Below are 20072 nucleotides of genomic sequence, written 5' to 3' on the forward strand. Positions count from 1 at the left end.
CCAAGCCCTTAGATAGCTGAGGCAAAGAAAAGAGATCAGTCCCTATCACTCACGTGACCAAAATGGAGAAACAGTCTCAGGGGCCTCCACCTCCAGCTTCCTTCAGAGCAAACTTCTCAAAGCACCACCTCTCAGAGCAAAAACCTCTCCAACCAACCCCCCCTCAGTCCTCAGACCCCTCTATCTTTAAGGAAACCATCCAAGTTCCCTCCCCTCAGTTCTCACATCTACCAATCACTGTCCATGTCTTCCCTGTGCCAATGGTGGCTCTAGCTTAACCCAGGACTGCCCAGAGGTCTGTGGCTTTGCACATGTCTGTTGAAGGTCATATTCTCAAATAATTAAATCTTGATCCTTTGCTGCAGCCCTTCCTAAATCCTGTTACCCTGAGTAGGGTGGAGATTGGAATAATTAAATTTTGGTCTATGCTGCAGCCCTTCCTAAATCCTATTAGGACTGAGTGGGGTGGAAATTGTATTTTCCAAGACCTGGTTCTGTCATTCCAAGTATCTCTATTGTATCAATTCTAAAATCAATCATGACTCAAAGAACTTCCTGTTCTATGCTTAAGCATAGGTCAAAGCCCTTTCCATTGTTCAGCAAAAGGTTTCTGTCCTAAAGTAATCTTAAGAAGGGAGGAGGAGGAAGCTCCCATGCCAATGGGGTTCACATTCCAATAGAGTTCCCACTATCAATAGGAAATTTTTCAAGTATGAAATTTCCCAATGGTGAAATTTCCAACATTTATAAGTCTAAGAAATTTTAAGGTTTACAACCCTGATGGAATTTGGTGGAATTGTGCTACCAACCTCATTTCCCCCACAAGCCCTGTGTTTTTTATTTTGCGATTCTGTGTAGCTTGGTGCTTTTGGGGGAACGCATAGGTCACATTACAGCTGAACTGATTTATAGGTAGTTTGGGTAGGGAGGACACTAACAGTTCTGGAGGTAATTCATCTAGACCCATGATTACAAACTCAAATAGAAATAGGACCAATAAATTGTGTCCAAGTATGCCTGTGGCCACATATCGACTTAGAAAACCACATGCTAATATTAATTATACGATTGTATTTTTAATTATTTTGCTAAATATTTCCCAATTGCATTTTAATCTGATTTCAGGGTACATGGGAGTGTTGTGGGTTGTGTGTTTGAAACATCTGATCTAGGAAATAGTCCTTGGGCTGAAACTTGAAGGAAACCAGGATTCTGAGAGGCAGAAATGAGAAGGGGATGCTTTCCAGACATGGGGGGAGAAATAGGCAATGGAAAGGCATGGAGCTGGACAATTAGGTGGCATAGTGGATAGAGAGCTGGGTCTGGAATCAGGAAGAACTAAATTCAAATCCAGCCTGAGCTGCTTCCTAGCTGTATGACCCTGGGCAAGTCACTTAACTCCATTTTCCTCAGTTTCCTCATCTGTAAAATGAGCTAGAGAAGAAAAAAAGCAAACTATTCCAGTATCTCTGCCAAGAAAACTCCAAATGGCTTCACAAAGAGTCAGACATGACTGAAAAACTATTAAACAACACTTACAAACTGAGGCCAATAAGTGATTGACCTAATGTCACCTAGGTAGTATATAGTAGAACTTGGGCTTCTGACTCCAAATTCAGAGTCTTTTTTTTTTTTAAGCCCTTACTTTCTATCTCAGAATTAATACTAATTATTGGTTCCAAGGCAGAAGAGTGGTGAGGACCAAGTAACTGGGATTGTGATTTGCCCAGGGTTACATAGCTAAGAAGTGATTGAGGCTAAACTTGAACCCAGGACCTCTCAACTCCATACCTGGCTCTCTATCCACTGAGCCACCTACCTGCCCTATAGTCTTTTTTATTATACCACTCTGCCTCTCTAGAAAAAGAGAATTCCCATGATGGAGAAGAGAATTTTTCATAAGACATAGGACTCTAAAAAGAAGAAACCAGTCTCCAAATCTAAATCTATTTTTATTTGAAGTTTGGTTGAGTACAAGTCATCTTTCTCATCATTATCTCATCATCATTAATATGCAGAATTATAAAAGAATTGTACCCAAGAGGTATAAAAATATGCAGTTTGCTTTAGGTAATGATCCTTGAATCACCAAGCTTTAAAAATACACAAAAGATTTGCACGACATTGGCCTTTGACATTGATAATGGCTCTTATAAAAATATAAAGCTAAAACGGGAATTTATACTCCAGAGAAAGGACTGTAATCAACAGTGAACACATAACATTTCATCAATTAACCATCCATTTAGCAAAAAAGACAGTGGCACAGAATTTTGTTTAAAAAAAAAAATCACATAAGACTATAAAATTTTACCCGATCAAGTAATTTGCCCTTCTAAAAACAAGTAAGACTCGTCCACACCACTGAAAGATACAATAACTTTTCTTCCTTTTCCAGTTTAAAAATGGTTAGCAGTGTAATAGCCCAAATTTGCCTGTGGCCCTCACACTTTAACCAGCTACAGTTTCAGGGTAAAAATTAAATAAATACACATAAAATAAATAGGTCACTGCAACAGAATACCACGCAAGTTCTGTGTCAGAACATGTTAATGCTTCTCAGGTATGAAGGGATTCTTTTTTTCAGTCACAGCTTTGAGGACACTGAAAAGGAATACTGCAGAGAAATCCGCTACAGAGCAGGCACCAAGCATGAGCTGTCCCCAGCTTCCCTGCTACACACAGCATCAAGTTTTATTGCTTATGTCAGAAAACAAACAAACGAAAAGGTTTTGCCATTCATTCCAGGGCCAGACTTAAGAAGATCTAAACCAAAAAATGATCAGTAGGGCTGCAAATAACATGAGAATTTGCCCTGCTCTCACTGGGATCCCCAGGATTCACTCCCTTCCTCCTTCCTGGTTAGACTCAGAATGCTGGAGCCGTAAAGGATGTTAGGGGACAGTTAGCCAATCTCCCTCATTTGACACATGAGCTTCACAGCCCCCTTGGGCTCAACTCTGGCTGGAGGAAACATATAATCTTTCTTCTAAACAGTTTCTTTGTCCCTGGACTTAAGAATTCTTAGGTTTGAAAGCAAATCTCAAAGTGGAAACCCTTCTGAATTTAGAGCCAGAGGCATTATCTTTTTAGTTTCCAGAACCAGATTCCATCACCTCTCTTCTTCTAGTCACCTATGCCCATTCTTTGATAGAGTCCATCAGCCCCCGTCCCAGATCCTTACACTCACTGCCTCTCCCAAGTCATCTGGCCAGTGTTTAAAACAGGCACTTCATAATGGGTTGTCTGAGATATGCTCAATGGATAAACGACTGACTTGGTGCATCCTGTCTTCAAGGATACCATAAAGCCTTGAATACTGGCGTCTTCCTCGATCCTCAAAGAATCTCAAAGTGTGAAGGAACCTCACAGGTCATCTGATCTGATCAGCACGTGGTCAGGAATTCCTTCTTTCCCCATTCTACTTTGGGTCCGTTCAAATTGTCAGGAAATTTTTCCTTTAAGGAAGCAGAAATCTACTTCACTCTATCTTCTTGGCCCTAATTCTGCCCTCATCCCTCTCCAGCCCACTGTCTTGCAGGGGATCAGCCTAGAAGTACAAAGTCAAATCTGGCTGTAAAAAGAAGGAAATGCTGCTACTTCCTGTTAAGGACCAGACCTTTGGATTCTTTCCTCCTCCCACCTTTTTTCCTTCATCCTTAGGGGTCTTCCAAAGTCTTATATATTAACCACAAACAGCAGATGAACAAGAACCCCGAAGTCCAAAGGAGGTTTCTCCGGTAGAAAAATGAAGGCAGATGCAGCCTCTTTCAAGGCCTCATGACCCTTGACCATTTTACACCCGGAACCCTGATAGACAAAGGGCCCCGGCAGCCTTCATCCTCTCAATATCCCTTTGGTTATTAGAAGCTGCTTCTTCCACGTCCAAGGATTCAGGATCCCCCTGCTCTGGCTGCAGAACGCGGCAGGCAGTCCAAGGCACTTAATTTCAGAAGCACAGCTTCTCTCTCATGGCTCTCTGAGCCAAGGGGGTTCCAAATGCTGGGTCACAAAGGCCAATCTCTTAGTCCTCACATTGGCCCCTGGGAATAAAGAGGACTTGGCTTTTTCAGAGACCGTCGTTTGTGACTAGGGGTCCCAGTTCTGTGGCCTCTTGGAAATAGTAAGGCTGGAAGAGTCTCTCATGGCTACATAGTTCCATGGCTCGGTAGGTGTGGGAGAGGAGATGGGGGAACCGTGATGTGAAATAACGGACAAAATCATCAGGGATAGAGCCCAGGGTCTCCTGCACAGCCTCCGGAAGCTCCCGGTAGTGGTGCTTCTGCAGAGAAAACACAGAAAAACATTTGGCTTTGCCAATTGGGAAGCCCATTGAATTTGACAAGCCTAGCTAGGATCCCTAATTCAAGCCCAAGTTTCTGCCAGATCAGTTTTATTCCAGTAAAGTCAAAGTTATTCTAGAGCTCTTTAAAATCTTTAACTCAGTCACAAAACAGACTAGAGCACTGTATCTATTGCTCTGTACCAAGCACTTGGGAGTCAAAAACAAAACAGGCCCTCATTTCAAGATGCTTATATGCTATTGAAGGGAAATAATAGGTAAGTCAATTTAAAAATGAAAATAAAATGCAAAGTAGTTATAAGTAAATATATATTATATATATAAACAAATTACATATAATATACTATCATCTACAAATAATACATAAATATATCTATAACATATAAATAACAAATTACATACAATATGCTATCATCTACAAATAATATAAGTGTATATAATATATATAAATAAATTATATACAATATGCTATCATCTACAAATAATATATAAATGTATCTATAATATATACAAATAATATACAATATGCTATCATCTGCAAATGATATATATAAATGTATATATCACCAGTCCTACTCTGGAAAAAGAAGGGGCCTCTGTCTACTTTCTTTAATCTGGACACCTTCACCCTTGCAAAGCCTTTACCTTATTTCTCATAGCACGGAGAAGATCTCTTACAGAACCCCCTTTATAGGTCCTGAATTTTCGAAGATCTAGAAAAGAAAAAAGGCATAATGATGAAAACAAGCTTAATATATGGGAGGGAAAAGTACCAAAAAATAAGGGCTAGGGGGCAGTTGGGTAGCTCAGTGGACTGCAAGCCAGGCCTAGAGACAGAAGGTCCAAGTTCAAATCTGTCCTCAGACACTTCCTAGCTGTGTGACCCTGGGCAAGTCACTTAGCCCCCATTGCCTAGCCCTTACCACTCTTCTTCCTTAGAGCCAATACGCAGTATTGATTCTACAGTGGAAGGTGAGGGTTTAAAAAAAAATTAGAGTAGAAGGGGAGGTAAGAGGTTGCACAACTATGGCAAGGTGTAAAATTCTTAATTAAACAAGGGAAAAGAGATTATTATAAAAGATAAGACAGACAGTTTTGATTCTATAACATGAAATGGCTTTTACAAAAACAAAATAACTACTATAATTGAAAGAAGAGCAGTTAATGGGGGAAAATCTTTAGAGCAAATATCTCTCATAAATGTCTAAGATCCAAGACACATAAGGAATTGAAATAAAAATATAAGAATCAGAACCATTCCCCAATGAATCAAAACACATGAATGGACAGTTTTCAAAAAGAAAAATGAAATTCCAAATCACTAATAATAGAAGAAATTAAAATGAAGGTACCTTAAGGGTTTGGAGAGCTTTATAATCCTAAATCATATTTTTGCTTATCCCAGCTATGTTTTGTGGATCTCTGGGTTTGTCAACTGGATAAACCAAGTCAGATGAAAAGAAGTGGCATCTTTCTTCTGCACTCCCACCTTATACCTAGACCTTCCTCCTTTTTCTACTTATCTTGGGCTCTTATAGGTATTCATCCAAGATTATGCAAGTGCTGCCACCTCCTGGAAGCCTTTCCCTGCGACCAGTGCCCTCACCTCTGAAGTTAGCATCATTTAATTAAGAAGGAAGGGTTCCATTGAAACAGTAAACAATTTTAGCAATGTTTCTTCCCCTCCCCCTTTTCTGTAGCATCAAAGAACTACAAGGAAAGTGGTTGTTCATCCTTCGGGAAATTGCCAAACAAACTATGGTTTCTGTATGTAATTGCTGCCATGGATGTTTAGTCCTTCTGAGCTGTGTCCATCTCTTCATGACTCCTTTTGAGATTTTCTTGGCAAATATACTAGAGGGTTTATCATTTCCTTCTCTAGCTTACTTCATAGATTAAAAAAAAAACTGAGATAAACAAACTTAAGTGACTTGCCCAAGGTCACATAGTAAGTGTCTGAGGCCAGCTTTGAACTTTGGTCTTTTTGACTCCAGCCTGGCACTCTCTCCACTGCCCCCCCAGCTGCCCCCTGCGATCCTGGGTAGCAATAACAAGAATACCTACCTCCTGGCATTGTGCTGAAGATCAAATGAGAAAATATTTGCATACCTGTCTGGAGTGGAACAGTTATGTTTTCCCTCCAGTCCATTTTGACCACCGCTCTCCCTCCTCTTTCTAACTGCTTCACTATGGGGCCATCTAGGGCCTCCTTCTCTATTCGGTCACTCACATCCTGTAAGAGAATCAAAGACATAACACAATAAAAGACAGGTTTTTTTTTTTCTGATACATGGAGATTGGAAATGGACCCATCAAGTCACAAAATGCCTAGAACACCCTGAGTGACTTGCCCAGAATGTCCCAGAATAATAGCCCAGCCAGCTCAGAAGAAGAAGCAATGGGATACAATGGATTTCAATCAGAGAAGCAGAGTTCAAAGCTCAATAACTGTGTGACCCTGGGTAAATTACATGGCCTTTTGGGGCCCTGGGGTTTCCTTAATGAGAAAATTAACTTCTCTTATTTGTTTCTGATCTGATCTTTTATATCCAAGTCATAGATCCATTTGGAGTTTGTTTTGATATGCAGTAGAAGATGTTGGTCTTTACCTAATTTTTGCCAGATTGCTTTCTGGTTTTCCCAGTAGTTTTTGTGGAATAATGAGATCTTGCCCTGGAATTGGAGGTTTTAGATTTATTGGATAATGTGTAATTGGATGACCTCTAAGGTTTCTTTCCAGCTTAAGTCAATGATCTTAAGCAAAGTCTATTCCATTATATACTTGCTGCTGGCTATACTCTTGTCCAATAATGGTTAAGAATACTGGACTTGGACATAGGGAGCTTCATTTAAAACCCTGCAGGGAGCTAGATGGCTCAGTGGATTCAGAGCCAGACCCAGAGACAGGAGGTTCTGGATTCAAATCTGACCTCAGATACTTCCTAGCTGTTTGACCCTGGGCAAGTCACTTAACAACCATTGTCTAGCCCTTACCGCTCTTCTGCCTTAGAACCAATACACAGTATTGAAGATAAAAGGTATGGGTTTAAAAAAAATAAAATAAAATTCTGGCTCAGCTACTTATTAGTTTTAAATAGTTACTTAATCTCTCTAAGTCTCATTTCCCTCATATATAAAATGATAGAGTTTACAATATATTGGAAGAGATAAGAGAAATTTATCAATCAAAATAATTACCATATATATTAAATATTTGAGAGTCTGTCTACCAAGACACAAAGGAACTATATAAATTCATAAAACTATTTGGTACTGATTAAAAAAATAAGAGAAGTTAATTGACAGAAGCAAATGAACATTATAATATAGTATCTGATCAACAAAAACTGCTGGGAAAACCAGAAAGCAAACTGGCAGAAGTCAGGTAAAGACCAACATCTTATATCACATACCAAAACAAACTCCAAATGGATTTCTAACCTAGATATAAAAGATCAGATCATAAACAAATTAGTCACAAAGAAGGACAATACCTTTTAGACTGATGGACAGGGCAAAAGACCATGCTTAAATAAAAGAAAGAAGAGATTACAAAACATAAAATGGATAATTTTCACGTCACAAGGTTTAAAAGATTTTGTGTAAATTAAATGAATACAGTTAAAATTAGAGAGGAAATAGTTGAATTAGGAAAAAAATCTTTGCAGTTGATTTCTTTGATAAAAGTCTCATATATAAGATATATAAGGAGGTAGTTCATATTTTTAAGCCTAAAGAGCCAGTCCTCAAAAAAGTACGGTCAAAGCTACTAACAAGCATATGAAAAATTCTCATAATTATTAATAATTAGAAAACTCAACTTAAAACAACTCTGTGATGCTGAATTTAACATATACTTGAAAGGAAAAGGAAACTACATTCATGACAGAGATTAAAGGTTTCACGTAAAACCCATTCCTGTCCTAGTGTGTATGTAGAAGCGCCATTTTAGGTGATGTTTGTGAAGTTCAGAATAAAGAAAAATATGAAAGAAAAAAAACCCTTAAAGGCCATTAAAAATATAACAAAAATAAAATGAGATGGTTAGGGTAGCCAATCAATAAGGTATCCTTTTCAACTTGAAATCCTATGATATGAAATTTTTAATGTATGTATAACCCCCTAATTCATACATATAAACATACATATAACATGCAATTCATACTTATAACATTTACACAACGCATGTAAATTATATGTATATATTGCATATATACATATAATACCATGTTGATGTTGTTCAAGCATTTTTCAGTCATGTCCAACTCTTCACAACCCATTTGGGGTTTTCTTGGTAAAGACACTGGAGTAGTTTACTACTTCCTTCTCCAGATCATTTGACAGATGAGGAAACTGAGGCAAAGAGGGTGGAGTGACTTTCCCAGGGTCACATAGCTAGTGAGTATAGAGCCAAATTTGAACTCAGGCTTGTTGCTGTGTGCCACCTAGCTGTCCCTCTCGCCATCTCTAGCCTTGACTATTATCATTATGTAGCTTCCTAATTAGCCCCCCCTGTCTTTTTTCACTCTAATCTATCCTCCACACAATTGCTAGTGATTGTGATTTCCTAAAACACAGGATATCATTCTCTTTACTCAAACTCCAGTGCTTCTCTACTACCTTTATAATACAATTTTAGAATAATAACAATAAGATTCACACAGCACTCTAAGGGTTGCAAAGTGCTTTCCCTATACTATCTCATTTGATCCTCATAAGGGTAAAGTGGGTGCTATTATTGGTATGTGCATTCTACAGATGAGCCAACTGAGGCTTAGAGAGCTCTAATGATTTGCCCAATGTGTAATTAGAAAATCTTGTACCCTTAGGCTTCATCTCCCAGCATCCCTTTCCCTTTTGTCTTCCTGTTTACATTTCTTATGTTTGTATACAGTCGTATGTTTTTCCTCGTGTGCATGGCTGGGTGAGCTTTCTCTGTTTCTCTGGCCTTTTATTTTTCCTTTTTGCTTCAAGTTATTAATGTATGATTGAAAATCTGTTACCCTAAAAAAAAAAGAACTACATATCCCAAGAGCCCACTGACTTCCTGTCATTGTGTACTTCCTGTAGACAAAGGATAAAGGGAGTGGGAGTTGAGGCTCCTCTTTTATTGGCATGATGTAGCATCAGCAGTGATGGTGGTAAGTTGGGGAAATTTTGAAAATGGCTAACCAGTCACAGGCACGTGGTTTTTATTTTGTATCCTCTTTATTCCTTGATTTAGAATAATCTTTAATAAACCTCCTAAAATATATGTTTGTTATTAGATATTACAATTAAATTTTTACATTATTTAATAAATCTTATTAAATCTAATACTTGGAGTATTTTGGATATTAATTTTTAATCTACATACCAGGATAACAGAATTGGAAGGCGTCTAAGGCCGGACTTGAACTCAAGTCTTTTCTACTCCAGGTACAGTACTCTAACAAAGCCCTGCACAATTTAGCTTCCACTCACCTTTTCCACCTCATCAAACTTTATTCTCCTTCCTAGCTGTTCCAAATTCAAAGTAATCTATTTCTCACATCTTGGCTTTATGCTAACTGTCCCTCAGGTCACTGATTTTTTCCCTCTTTGCTTCTACCCACATAATGCTTTTCACAATTCCCAACTTAAGGCCCTCCCTCTCTAAATTAAATACATTGGATTTATCCTGAGAGCTGGGGTAGCTGGGTGCTGGGAGGACCTGAAGTCAGGAAAATGCCCCTCTCTGAGTTTAAATCTGGCCTCGGACACTCATTAGCTGTGTGGCCCTGGGCAAGTCACTTAATCCTGTTTGCCTCAGTTTCCTCATCTGGAAAATGAACTGGAGAAGGAAATGGCAGACCCCCTCCAGTATCTTTGCCCAGAAAATCTCAAAATGAGTTTATGAAGAGTCAGACACAAATGAAGAACAGCAGCAACATTCTACTAGCTAAATGCTAGTGAGTAGCTATTCACCTTCTACTTCATATGGGTACTTGTCTCTGCTCAAAAGAATGCCAGTTTCTCCAGAGTAGAAATTGTTTCACTTTTGTCTGTGTAACATCAGCATTTAGCAGAAGACTTGGGACACAATAAATACTTAATTGACTTAAGCAGCTGAGTGATACAGTGCTGGTCTGGAGTCAGGAAGACCTGAATTCAAATCCAACCTCAGCTACTTCCCAGCTTTGTGACCCTGTTTGCCTCAGTTTCCTCATCTGGTAAAAGGAGCTGGAAAAGGAAATGGCAAACAGCTCCAGTAACTTTGCCGAGAAAACTCCAAATGGGGATATGACTGAAAAGTTTGAACAACAACAACAAAATAGGAATAATGATAATAGTATCTACCTCTCAAGGTTGTGGAGGATCAAATGAGATACTATATTTGTAAGGCACTTTGCAAATTTTAAAGCTTTATAAAAATGCTGGCTATTATTGTTAATAATAATAACATGCTTATCCATTAAAACAGTCACGATCTGACTTCCACGGTTTTCTTATACATGACACACTCTCCAGCCTGTGTACCTTTGCACGGGCTGTGCCAGACCTGGAATACTCTCCCTCCCTCCCTCTGCCTCTTGGAAGCCAAACCTTCCTTCAAAACTCAGTTCAAGCGCCACCTGAGGCTTTCCTTATTCTTACATGGTTGGTGAAACTCCTCATAAAATTACTTTTTATTTATTCTGTCTATATCCATATACATGCTGCTGCTGCCTCCAGTAGAATATGAGCTTCTTTTTTTCTTTTTTTTTCCTTAAAACTTACCTTCCATCTTAGAATCAATACTGTGTATTAGTTCCAAGGCAGAAGAGCAGTAAGGACTAGGCAAGGGGGGTTAAGTGACTTGTCCAGGGTCACCCAGTGAGGAAGTGTCTACATTCAGATTTGAACCCAGGACCTCCTATCTCTAGGTCTGACTCTTCATCCACTGAGCTACCCAGCTGCCCACTAGAATATAAGCTTCTTGAGAACAGGTTTCTTGGTAGACTTTGGTATCTACCAGAGGACCTGACACAAAGAGTGCTTAATGAATGCTGAATTGAATTAAATTGTCAAATTAAAGGTCGAGAACTCCCCCCCCCCCCCAAAAAAAAATCAATATTCTAAGTGAAAGCTTTTCACCAACATAGACTGTGAGGTCAAAAGTTTTTACTTCAAATATTGATCTTTATTTGGGTCATCCTTGACCCTTGGAGTTTAGGTTTTTTCCAGCTGTGTCCCAATCTATGTGACCCTTTTTGAGGTTTCTTGAAAAAGATACTGGAGTGGTTTGCCATTTTCTTCTCCAGCTCATTTGACAGATGAGGAAACTGAGGCAAACAGGGGTAAGAGACTTGCCCAGGATCACACAGCTAGGAAATGTCTAAGCCCACATTTGAACTCAGGTCTTCTTGACTCCAGCCTAGCACTCTACACATTAAAAACATGGGTTTCCACACATGCACACACATACACATAGAGCCATACCTGAAAGAATTGCAGCTGCTTTTCTAAGCCCCAGAAGAATGGGTGTTTCAGTACATGCTTGGCTGAGGGCCTTTTCTGAGGATCCATAGCAATCATTTTTTCTATTAGTTCATGAGCAACGATGTCTTCTACATGAAAGGAAAAGAAACCTACGTATTACCCTCTGGTTGCTAGCTATCCACTTGACCCTAGTGCCCCCTGGATCCCAGCTAGTAAGCCAGAGAAAGACCTTAGACCAGTGATGGTGAACCTTTTAGAGCAGAGTGCTAGGCTCCGCCCCCACTTCACCCCCAGATTAGTGCTGAGCCCCTCCCCCACATAGAGTGCTGGGTGCTGGGAGGAGAATATGCACTCCTACTGGGTTGCTCAGCAGAGGAGTGGGGAATGGGAAAAATGTTGCCAGGCAAGGTGGAAATGGGGAGGGGAACAGCTCCATCCTAGTCTCTCTGCTTTTCTAGTAATGAATTCTGGTGGGCGAGGGGAGGGAGGCCATGTGCCCACAGAGAATGCTCTGTGTGCCATCTTTGGAATTTGTGCCAAAGGTTTGCCATCACTGTCTTAGACTCAAGGGACCAGAAAAAAGAAACTTAACCATCAGACCAAGGTTACCCAGGCCCCCAGGATGGGCTAATTTCTACTACCTTTTGAAGCAGACTGTGGACCATCAAGCTCTCTAGCCCATAATTCCTATAAGCTGCATATAACCCAGTGTCTGGCACACAGGAAAAGTTTAATAAAGACTTGCTGACTTGATAAGCACCAAGTTGAGGGAGGATTCTTAAAGTCTACTTCAGGAAGTGGTTTTTAACCTGGAATTCACAAACTTGATTTTTTAATATTTTGATAACTACAGTTCAATCTAATTGGATTCCTTTGTCATGCATTTTTTGTACATTTTAAAACATTACTTTGAGAAGAGGATTGAGGGCTTCACCAGACTCCCAAAGGGATCCATAGAAACAAAAATGGCTAAGAATCCTTGACCTAGGTCAGTGATGGCGAACCTTTTAGAGGCATGGGTGTTGGGGAAAATGTCCTTAGGCATCTGTGGACATGGGGAAGGAAGCAGCCCAGCCTCGCATCCCTCTGGCTTTCAAGTAACGAACTGTGGAAAACTCTTCTGGGGTGACAGCATGCATATTCACAGGGAGGGCTCTGAATGCCCCCTCTGGCACACGTGCTATAGGTTCACCCCCACAGACCTAGGCAAAGAATTGGACATTGAGGGGATGTCCATTCATGTGGGAATAGCTATACAAAGTGTGGTAAATGATGGTGATGGAATACTATTGTGCTGTAAGGAATGATAAGCAGGATAACTTTAGAAAAAACTGGAAAGATCTACAGGAATGGATGCAGAGCAAAATAAGCACAACTGGGAGAATATTGAACACAGTAACATCAATATTGGACCATGATTATCTGTGAAAACTTGGCTACTCTCAGCAATGCACTGATCTATCTATCAGGGACAATCCTGAAGGACTTATGATGGGGAAACTGCTGGAGTCAGATGAATGTGGATTAAAGCAGACTATCGTTCACATCAATCTATTTTGGGGGGGGGGGTGTCTTGAGTTTGTATGACTGTGCTCTTATAGTGACCAATATGGAAGTGTGTTTTGCATGATGATACATGGATGGCCCAGATCAAATTGCTTATCATCTCTGAGAGTGGGGAGGAAAGGGAAGAAGGGAGACAGTTTGGATCTTATAATTTCAGAAAATGTATGTTGAAAATTATTATTATGAGTAATTGGGAAAATAAAATATCTTTGAATCAAAAAAGAAAAATCCTTGACTGACTGAGGGGCAGTTAGGTGGCTAGTGAACAGAGAGCCAGGCCTGGGGATGAGAGGTCCTGGGTTCTCAAACACTTCCTAGCTGTTTGACCCTGGGCATGTCACTTAATCCCCATTGCCCAGTCCTTACCACTTTTCTGCCTTGGAACTAATACTTAGTACAGATTCTTAGAGAAAATATTACGGTTTTAAAAAATAAAAGAATCCTTACCAAGGCCAGTGAGGTTAAGGACGTGCTGCAATATATGGCTGCCCCCAGGACAGCAGGAACAATTCTGAATAGTGTATCCCCCCCCCCCCCGATTCCTTTATTGGTGAAGGGGGCACCCCAGCAGCTGAACATGCCACATGCCCTGACTGTTCTCGTGACTTACCGTGCTTCTCTGGGTGCAAACAGTCAAGGCTGTAGGCGCCAAGAAGGATGTTGGCTTGCCGCTGCAGGGACTTGCCAAATGGGTGGTTGCCATCAGATATCACATAGTAAAAGACACAGCCCGCAGAGAAAATGTCCACAGTGTAAGTCTGAAAAAGGAGACAGAGCTGATGAGTTCTTCAGGTTGGGACCTCGATCATACTCTTTGCCTAATGATTTATTTCTTTAACAAGCATTCTTTTTAAACCCTTACCTTTCTGTTTCATCTTGGGATCAATACTAAGATCAGTTCCAAGGCAAAAGAGCAGTAAGGATTTGGCAATGGAGGTTGAGTGACTTGCCCAGGGTCCCACAGCTAGGAAGTGTCTGAGGTTGGATTTGAAATTGGGTCTTCCTGACTTCAGACCCAGAGTTGTTATACCCCCATTTTACAGATAAGGAAACTGAGGCTGAGAGCTATTAAATGACTTGTCTAGAGTCCTATAGCTAGAAAGTATCTACTGCTAGATCTGAACTCAGGTCTTGTGGACTACAAACCCAGCACTTTAACCACTGTACCAGCTAGCCGTCACAATGACACTGAACCATTAAGAACTATACTCTTGTGATATAATACATGTATAACCCAGTGGAATTCCTTGTCAGCTCCAGGAGAAGGGAGGGAGAGAAAATGAATCATGTAACTTTGGAAAACTTATGTGGAAATTTGTTATTGGAATAAAATAAAGACAAAACAAAACTAAAACAAACAAACAAACAAATAAATAAATAGATAGACAAATGAATGAATGAATGAATGAATGAATGAATAAGAACTAATCTCTTAGAATCCAGATATTCGGTGCTAAGTGGCAGTCAGAGGCATCTGAACCCAGGACTTTGGATTCCCAAATCCCAAAGTCACACAACTAGAGTGTCTGAGCCAGGACTCAAACCCAAGTCTTCTGATTCCACATTCTTATTTTCTTTAGGCTGAGACAGCTAGGTAGTGCCATGCTGAACACAGCCCTGGGCCTGGAGTCAGGAAGACATGACTAAACAGTCTCTGTTTGCCTCAGTTTCCTCAAATGTGAGATGGGAATACTAATAGCACCTAGCCCCCAGGGATGCTGTGGGGATCAAATGAGATAATGATTGTAAAATGCCTAGCACCAATGCCTGGTACATGATAAGCTCTATATAAATGTGAGCTATTATTATTATTATATTCAAGAAATAGGCTACCTATTTAAGATACTTTAATCTAGTTAAGTGACTCAGAAAATAACAAAACTCCCGCTGCTAATGGAATTTGTACTCTGTAAAATTCAATCCTCATTACTTCGTTAGAAACTCAGATGGTTTTTATCAGCATATATTAACTTATTAGTCCTTTTGTTGTTGTTCATTGATTTCAGTTGTGTCTGATTCTCTGGGACCCTGCTTGGGAGTCTTCTTAGCAAAGGTACTGGAGCTATTTACCATTTATTTCTCCAGCTCTTTTTAGAAGTGAGGAAACTGAGAACAACAGGGGGAAGTGACTTGCCCAGGGTCATACAGTTAGAAAGTGTCTGAGGCCAAATTTGAACTCAGGAAAATGAGTCTTCCTGACTCCAGGCCCAGGGATATATCCACGGGGCCACCTAGCTGCCTTATTTGTTCTTCAGGGGAATCACAAAACCATAGAATGTCAAGAGGAACCTTAGAGATCATCTAATCCAACTTTTTCATTTTAAAAATAAAGAGGCTGAAGCCCAGGAAAGAGAAATGATTTGTTTGAGGTCACACAGTATGGTTGGGAATTGCACTCAGGCCTTCTCTCCAGTATCTTTGCCAAGAAAACCCCAAATGGGACCACAAAGAGTTGGATATGACTGAAAGGACTGAACAACTTCTGATGCCAAATCTAATGCTTTTTCACTGGTGGCTTATAGGCTGAGTTTGAGATGGAGATGGAGAAAAGGAGGTCTCCTAGTCCTTATTCCTCTTCCTTCTTTACCTTTCAGCAGTTCTAAGCAGGATGAAAAACATGTACAGGGCAGCTGGCTGGCTCAATGGATAGAGTCAGGTGTGGAGATGGGAGGTTCTGGGTTCAAATCTGGCCTTAAATCCTTCCTAGCTATATGACCCTGGGCAAGTCACTTAACCCCAATTGTGTAGCTCTTACGGTTTTTCTGCCTTGGAACAGATATTTAGTATTGATCCTAAGTTAAAGGCAAGGATTTAAAAGGGGAAAAAAAATGCACTCACTCACCAAACCTGCTACCTCAAATTTTAGAACCTTCTTCCCTTTCAATTCTACAATATAGGGAAACAATTTGGGGAAGGGGCAGGAAATCAGTAAGACAAAATTCCCTATTATGGGAAAATCCCAGACTTTTCCAAGTCTGCCACAGGTTACAGGGTCAGAGGAAAATGAAAGACAGTGCCTTGGTCTCTTTATCCAGTCATTGATAAAAAGAAAAGAAAAAAAAAACTTGGCACAGAGCCAAGCATGGGGCAGCTAGGAGGTACAGTGGATAAAGTGCAGGATCTGGAGTCAGGAAGACCCATCTTCTTGAGTTCAAATCTGACCTCTAGCTGTGAGACCTTGGGCAAGTACTTAACCCTGTTTGCCTCAGTTTCCTCATCAGTCAAATAAGCTAAAGAAGGCAATGGCGAACTTTATCTTTGCTGAGAAAATCTCCACTAGGGTCAAAAAGAGTTGGACATAGCTGAGAAATGACTAAAAAAAAATTAAAAAACAAAATGTGTAGGCATTGTTCTAAGTGCTGGATTATTATTATTAAAAATGTAATAATTATAATTATAACACCCAGCATTTTCATAGAACTTTTAGGTTTGCAAGGTGCTTTTATATGTTCCATTTTATCTTCACAATAATCCTGCTATTATCATACTCATTCTCCAGATGAGGACAATGAGGCAAACAGAGCTTAAGTGACTTGCCCAGAGTCACAGAGTCAGTAAGTGTCTTAGGTTGGGTTTGAACTCCAGGTCCAGTGCTCTATCCACTGCACCCCCTTATGGCAGAAAGAAAAATATGACTGGACTAAAACACAGTGGAGCCAAAATCTATACTTTCTTTTCCCTAAATGTTTCAAAGTCTCCCTGATAGGGGATGGAGGGTCAGGCTTGAAGAAGAAAGCTGGCCTCAGACACATACTAGCTGTATGATCCTGGACAAGTCATTTACCCCTGTTTGCCTCATTTTCCTCATCTGTAAAATGAGCTGAAAAAAGAAATGGCAAATGACTCCAGTATCTTTGCCAAGAAAAACCTCAAATGGGGTCACAAAGAGTCAGATAGGATTAAAAACAAACAACCAGGCACTTGGAAGGTCCCAACCTCCTCAGGCAGTTGGCAGTAGCCTCACAATCTCCAGCTTCCTCCAAAAGTCCAACTCAAGGACCATCTGGCAAGCCAGGCAAGAACCCAAGTTTCCAATGTTTTGCAATTCTTGATTCTGAATTAAGTATTCATGGAATTTGGAAATACTTACACTTGAGAATCTTCTACCCTGGACTGAGGGATAGTTTGTCAGATGTAGCTTTCAGGTATTTAGAGAAAGAAAGCTCTACCACTGTGTAATTAGAATCTTTTACCCTAAAAACTACAATTCCCAGCACCCTACTCACTTCCTGTTATTAAGTGATGACATAGACAGGATATAAATTGGGTGTAATTCCGGCTCTGGCTCTTTTCCTTCCTGTTGAGGCTTTGGTGGAGCGAGGATTTTTGAGCAGGTAGAAAAACTTAGTCTCGTGGTTCTGTTTTGTCAGATAATAAACTTTATAAAATTTATACTTGAAGTATTGGACATTAATTTAACTCTTACACCACTCACCGGATTCTCTTTGCAATCTTCGCTCAGCATCTCTGGGGCAATCCATCCCTCGGTACCTGGTACCCCAGAGCGGCGACTGAAACTGTGCCTTCCTACAGCCAGCTTCTTGCAGAGGCCAAAGTCAGAGATCATAGCCTTGATCTTGCCATGTGCATTGGGCATGGACAGGAGGATGTTGTGGGGTTTCAGGTCTCTGTGAACTAATGCAAAATTCAAGATCAGATCAATGTCTGTCAGTCCCACTGTCTGGTGCCCTCCCACGGTAAGCACAGCATCAGATCCCCCACTGGGTTGCTGCCCATATTCTGCCCTCTTCATTCCATTCCTCTCACCAACTTTCTTTTTTTCTTTGTTTCTTGATTGTTTTTTTTCCTTTCTTTCTTTCTTTCTTTCTTTCTTTCTTTCTTTCTTTCTTTCTTTCTTTCTTTCTTTCTTTCTTTCTTTCTTTCTTTCTTTCTTTCTTTCTTTCTTTCTTTCTTTCTTTCTTTCTTTCTTTCTTAGTAACAACTCTAAGACAGAAGGGCAAGGGCTAGGCAAGTGGAGTTAAGTGACTTGCCCAGGATCTCACAGCTGAGAAGTGTCTGAGGCCAGATTTGAACTCAGGTTGTCCCAACTCCAGGCCTAATGCCATCCACTGAGTCCCTTAGCTGTCCCCTTCATTAACTTTCTAAGGTACTATCAACCATTTCGGACTAATTCCAGCTTAGGATAAACCATGTCAAAATGAAGCCTGGAGCACAATTTCTCTTCTGTTTCTATCCCTTCTGCTGGCACCTTAAATTCAACATGATGCCCAGAACATTATCTCCTTCTGGAGCAGATATTCACCAGCAATTTGGCAAAGAGGTCAAACCGAGTCAAACGCCAGAACAACTCAAGAATGGCCACTTTGACCATCGGCCAACAAGGAAAGGCCCCCACAACATGGCCCTGAGTCTCATCAGGAGGGAGTCTCACCAATGCTGAGGGAGTGAAGGTAAGCAAGACCCGAGGTTGTCTGCTGCAGCAAGGTGATGGGTTCTAAGCCAAGGTGGGCAAAGTCCTTCTGTTCCACATACTGCAGTGATGAAAAAAAAATGATGATAATAATCATGATATTTGATAATATATAATGATTATATTTGCTATATATGAACATATTTTAAAACACATAAATAATAATTATAGTTATTATTCTACTTTCTGTTTGTATGGTTATGTGATCATTAACCAATGTAGTTTCCTGTACCATATCTTCTTTGATCCTTGCAGCAACCTTGTGAGATTAAGTGCCACGAAGTATGTTGGTCTGTCATTTTTCAGTGGTGTAAAACTCTCCGTGACTCCATTTGGGGTTTTCTTGGCAAAGATACTAGAGTGGTTGGCCATTTCCTTTTCCAGCTCATTTGACAGATGAGGAAACTGAGGCAAATGGGGTTAAGTCACTGGCCCAAGGTCACACAGTTAGGAAGTTTCTGAGACTGGATTTGAACTCATGGAGACACATTCTTCCTGATTCCAAGCCCAGTGCTCTATCTACTGTACCCCCTAACTGCCCCATATCACAAAGATAAAGACCCCCATCCCATAGCTGAAGAAATAGAAACTAAGGATGATTAAGGGCCTTGTTTTGGGTCACTTGGGGGTGTGTGTGTGATTTTTCCAAGCTAAAGGACAGAGCTCAGTCTTCCACTAGAGTCCTCTAACTCTGATATTTCTTCTACCACACCAAGCTGTCTCTGATGGAGACACTGAGGACCCAAGTCCTGGGCCATCCTTCTTCCTGCTGCCCTATTCAGGTATCACCGGTCATTTTGTCTGCATTTCAACAGCTCTTAGGACAAAAAGAGAAGGAGGCTACGCTGTTTTGAGAACAGTCAATGGTTCCCAAGTTCTGTTTCCTCTGAGCCTTGCCACCATTATGCCATACGTGGTGCCATGCTGAACTCTCCATTTATCTAACCAGGAAGACAGATCTTGCTCTAACCTCCTGGGGGCAAGAAGAAAAGGAAAAGAAAAGGAAAAGAAAAGGAATGGGCCAATCCAAGCAGAAAAGGGCTGATGCAACATTGTAGTTACCACAGGGTTGCCTAAAGAGAGCTCTGCAGATGTCTTGCGAGAATGTTTTGGAGTTTTTGCTGCTTTTTAAAAATTTTTCTACTAAAAAGTTTTCAACGTAGCATTATGCATAATGGCCAAAAAAAGACTAATTGAATAAATTGTGTCCCACTGATGGAATACTATAATTAAGATGGGCAAATATGAGGAATACAAAGAGGCATAATAAAATGTTCATTAAATAATAAAAAGTGGGAGGGAGGGGGAATGGCACCAGAAGAATGGAGTACA

The 20072-nt window shown here is 40.4% G+C and overlaps 1 protein-coding gene across 1 annotated transcript in view; it reads right to left on the reverse strand.

Annotated features, from left to right (window-relative positions):
- Positions 1–1933: 1933 nt before the first annotated feature.
- ERN1 (endoplasmic reticulum to nucleus signaling 1) overlaps positions 1934–20072 on the reverse strand; it is a 133992-nt gene continuing 115853 nt past the window's right edge. Inside the window, exons 17-23 of the mRNA XM_056814671.1 lie at positions 18702–18801; positions 17745–17944; positions 13920–14067; positions 11744–11871; positions 6413–6536; positions 4949–5016; positions 1934–4282 (exon numbers count right to left, since the gene is read on the reverse strand). Of these exons, the coding sequence (XP_056670649.1) occupies positions 4070–4282; positions 4949–5016; positions 6413–6536; positions 11744–11871; positions 13920–14067; positions 17745–17944; positions 18702–18801 (981 nt within the window). The 3' untranslated portion in view covers positions 1934–4069. The remainder of the gene's footprint in view (positions 4283–4948; positions 5017–6412; positions 6537–11743; positions 11872–13919; positions 14068–17744; positions 17945–18701; positions 18802–20072) is intronic.

This window comes from Monodelphis domestica, chromosome 2, assembly GCF_027887165.1.
Source record: "Monodelphis domestica isolate mMonDom1 chromosome 2, mMonDom1.pri, whole genome shotgun sequence".
In the NCBI taxonomy this organism is placed as follows: Eukaryota; Metazoa; Chordata; class Mammalia; order Didelphimorphia; family Didelphidae; genus Monodelphis; species Monodelphis domestica.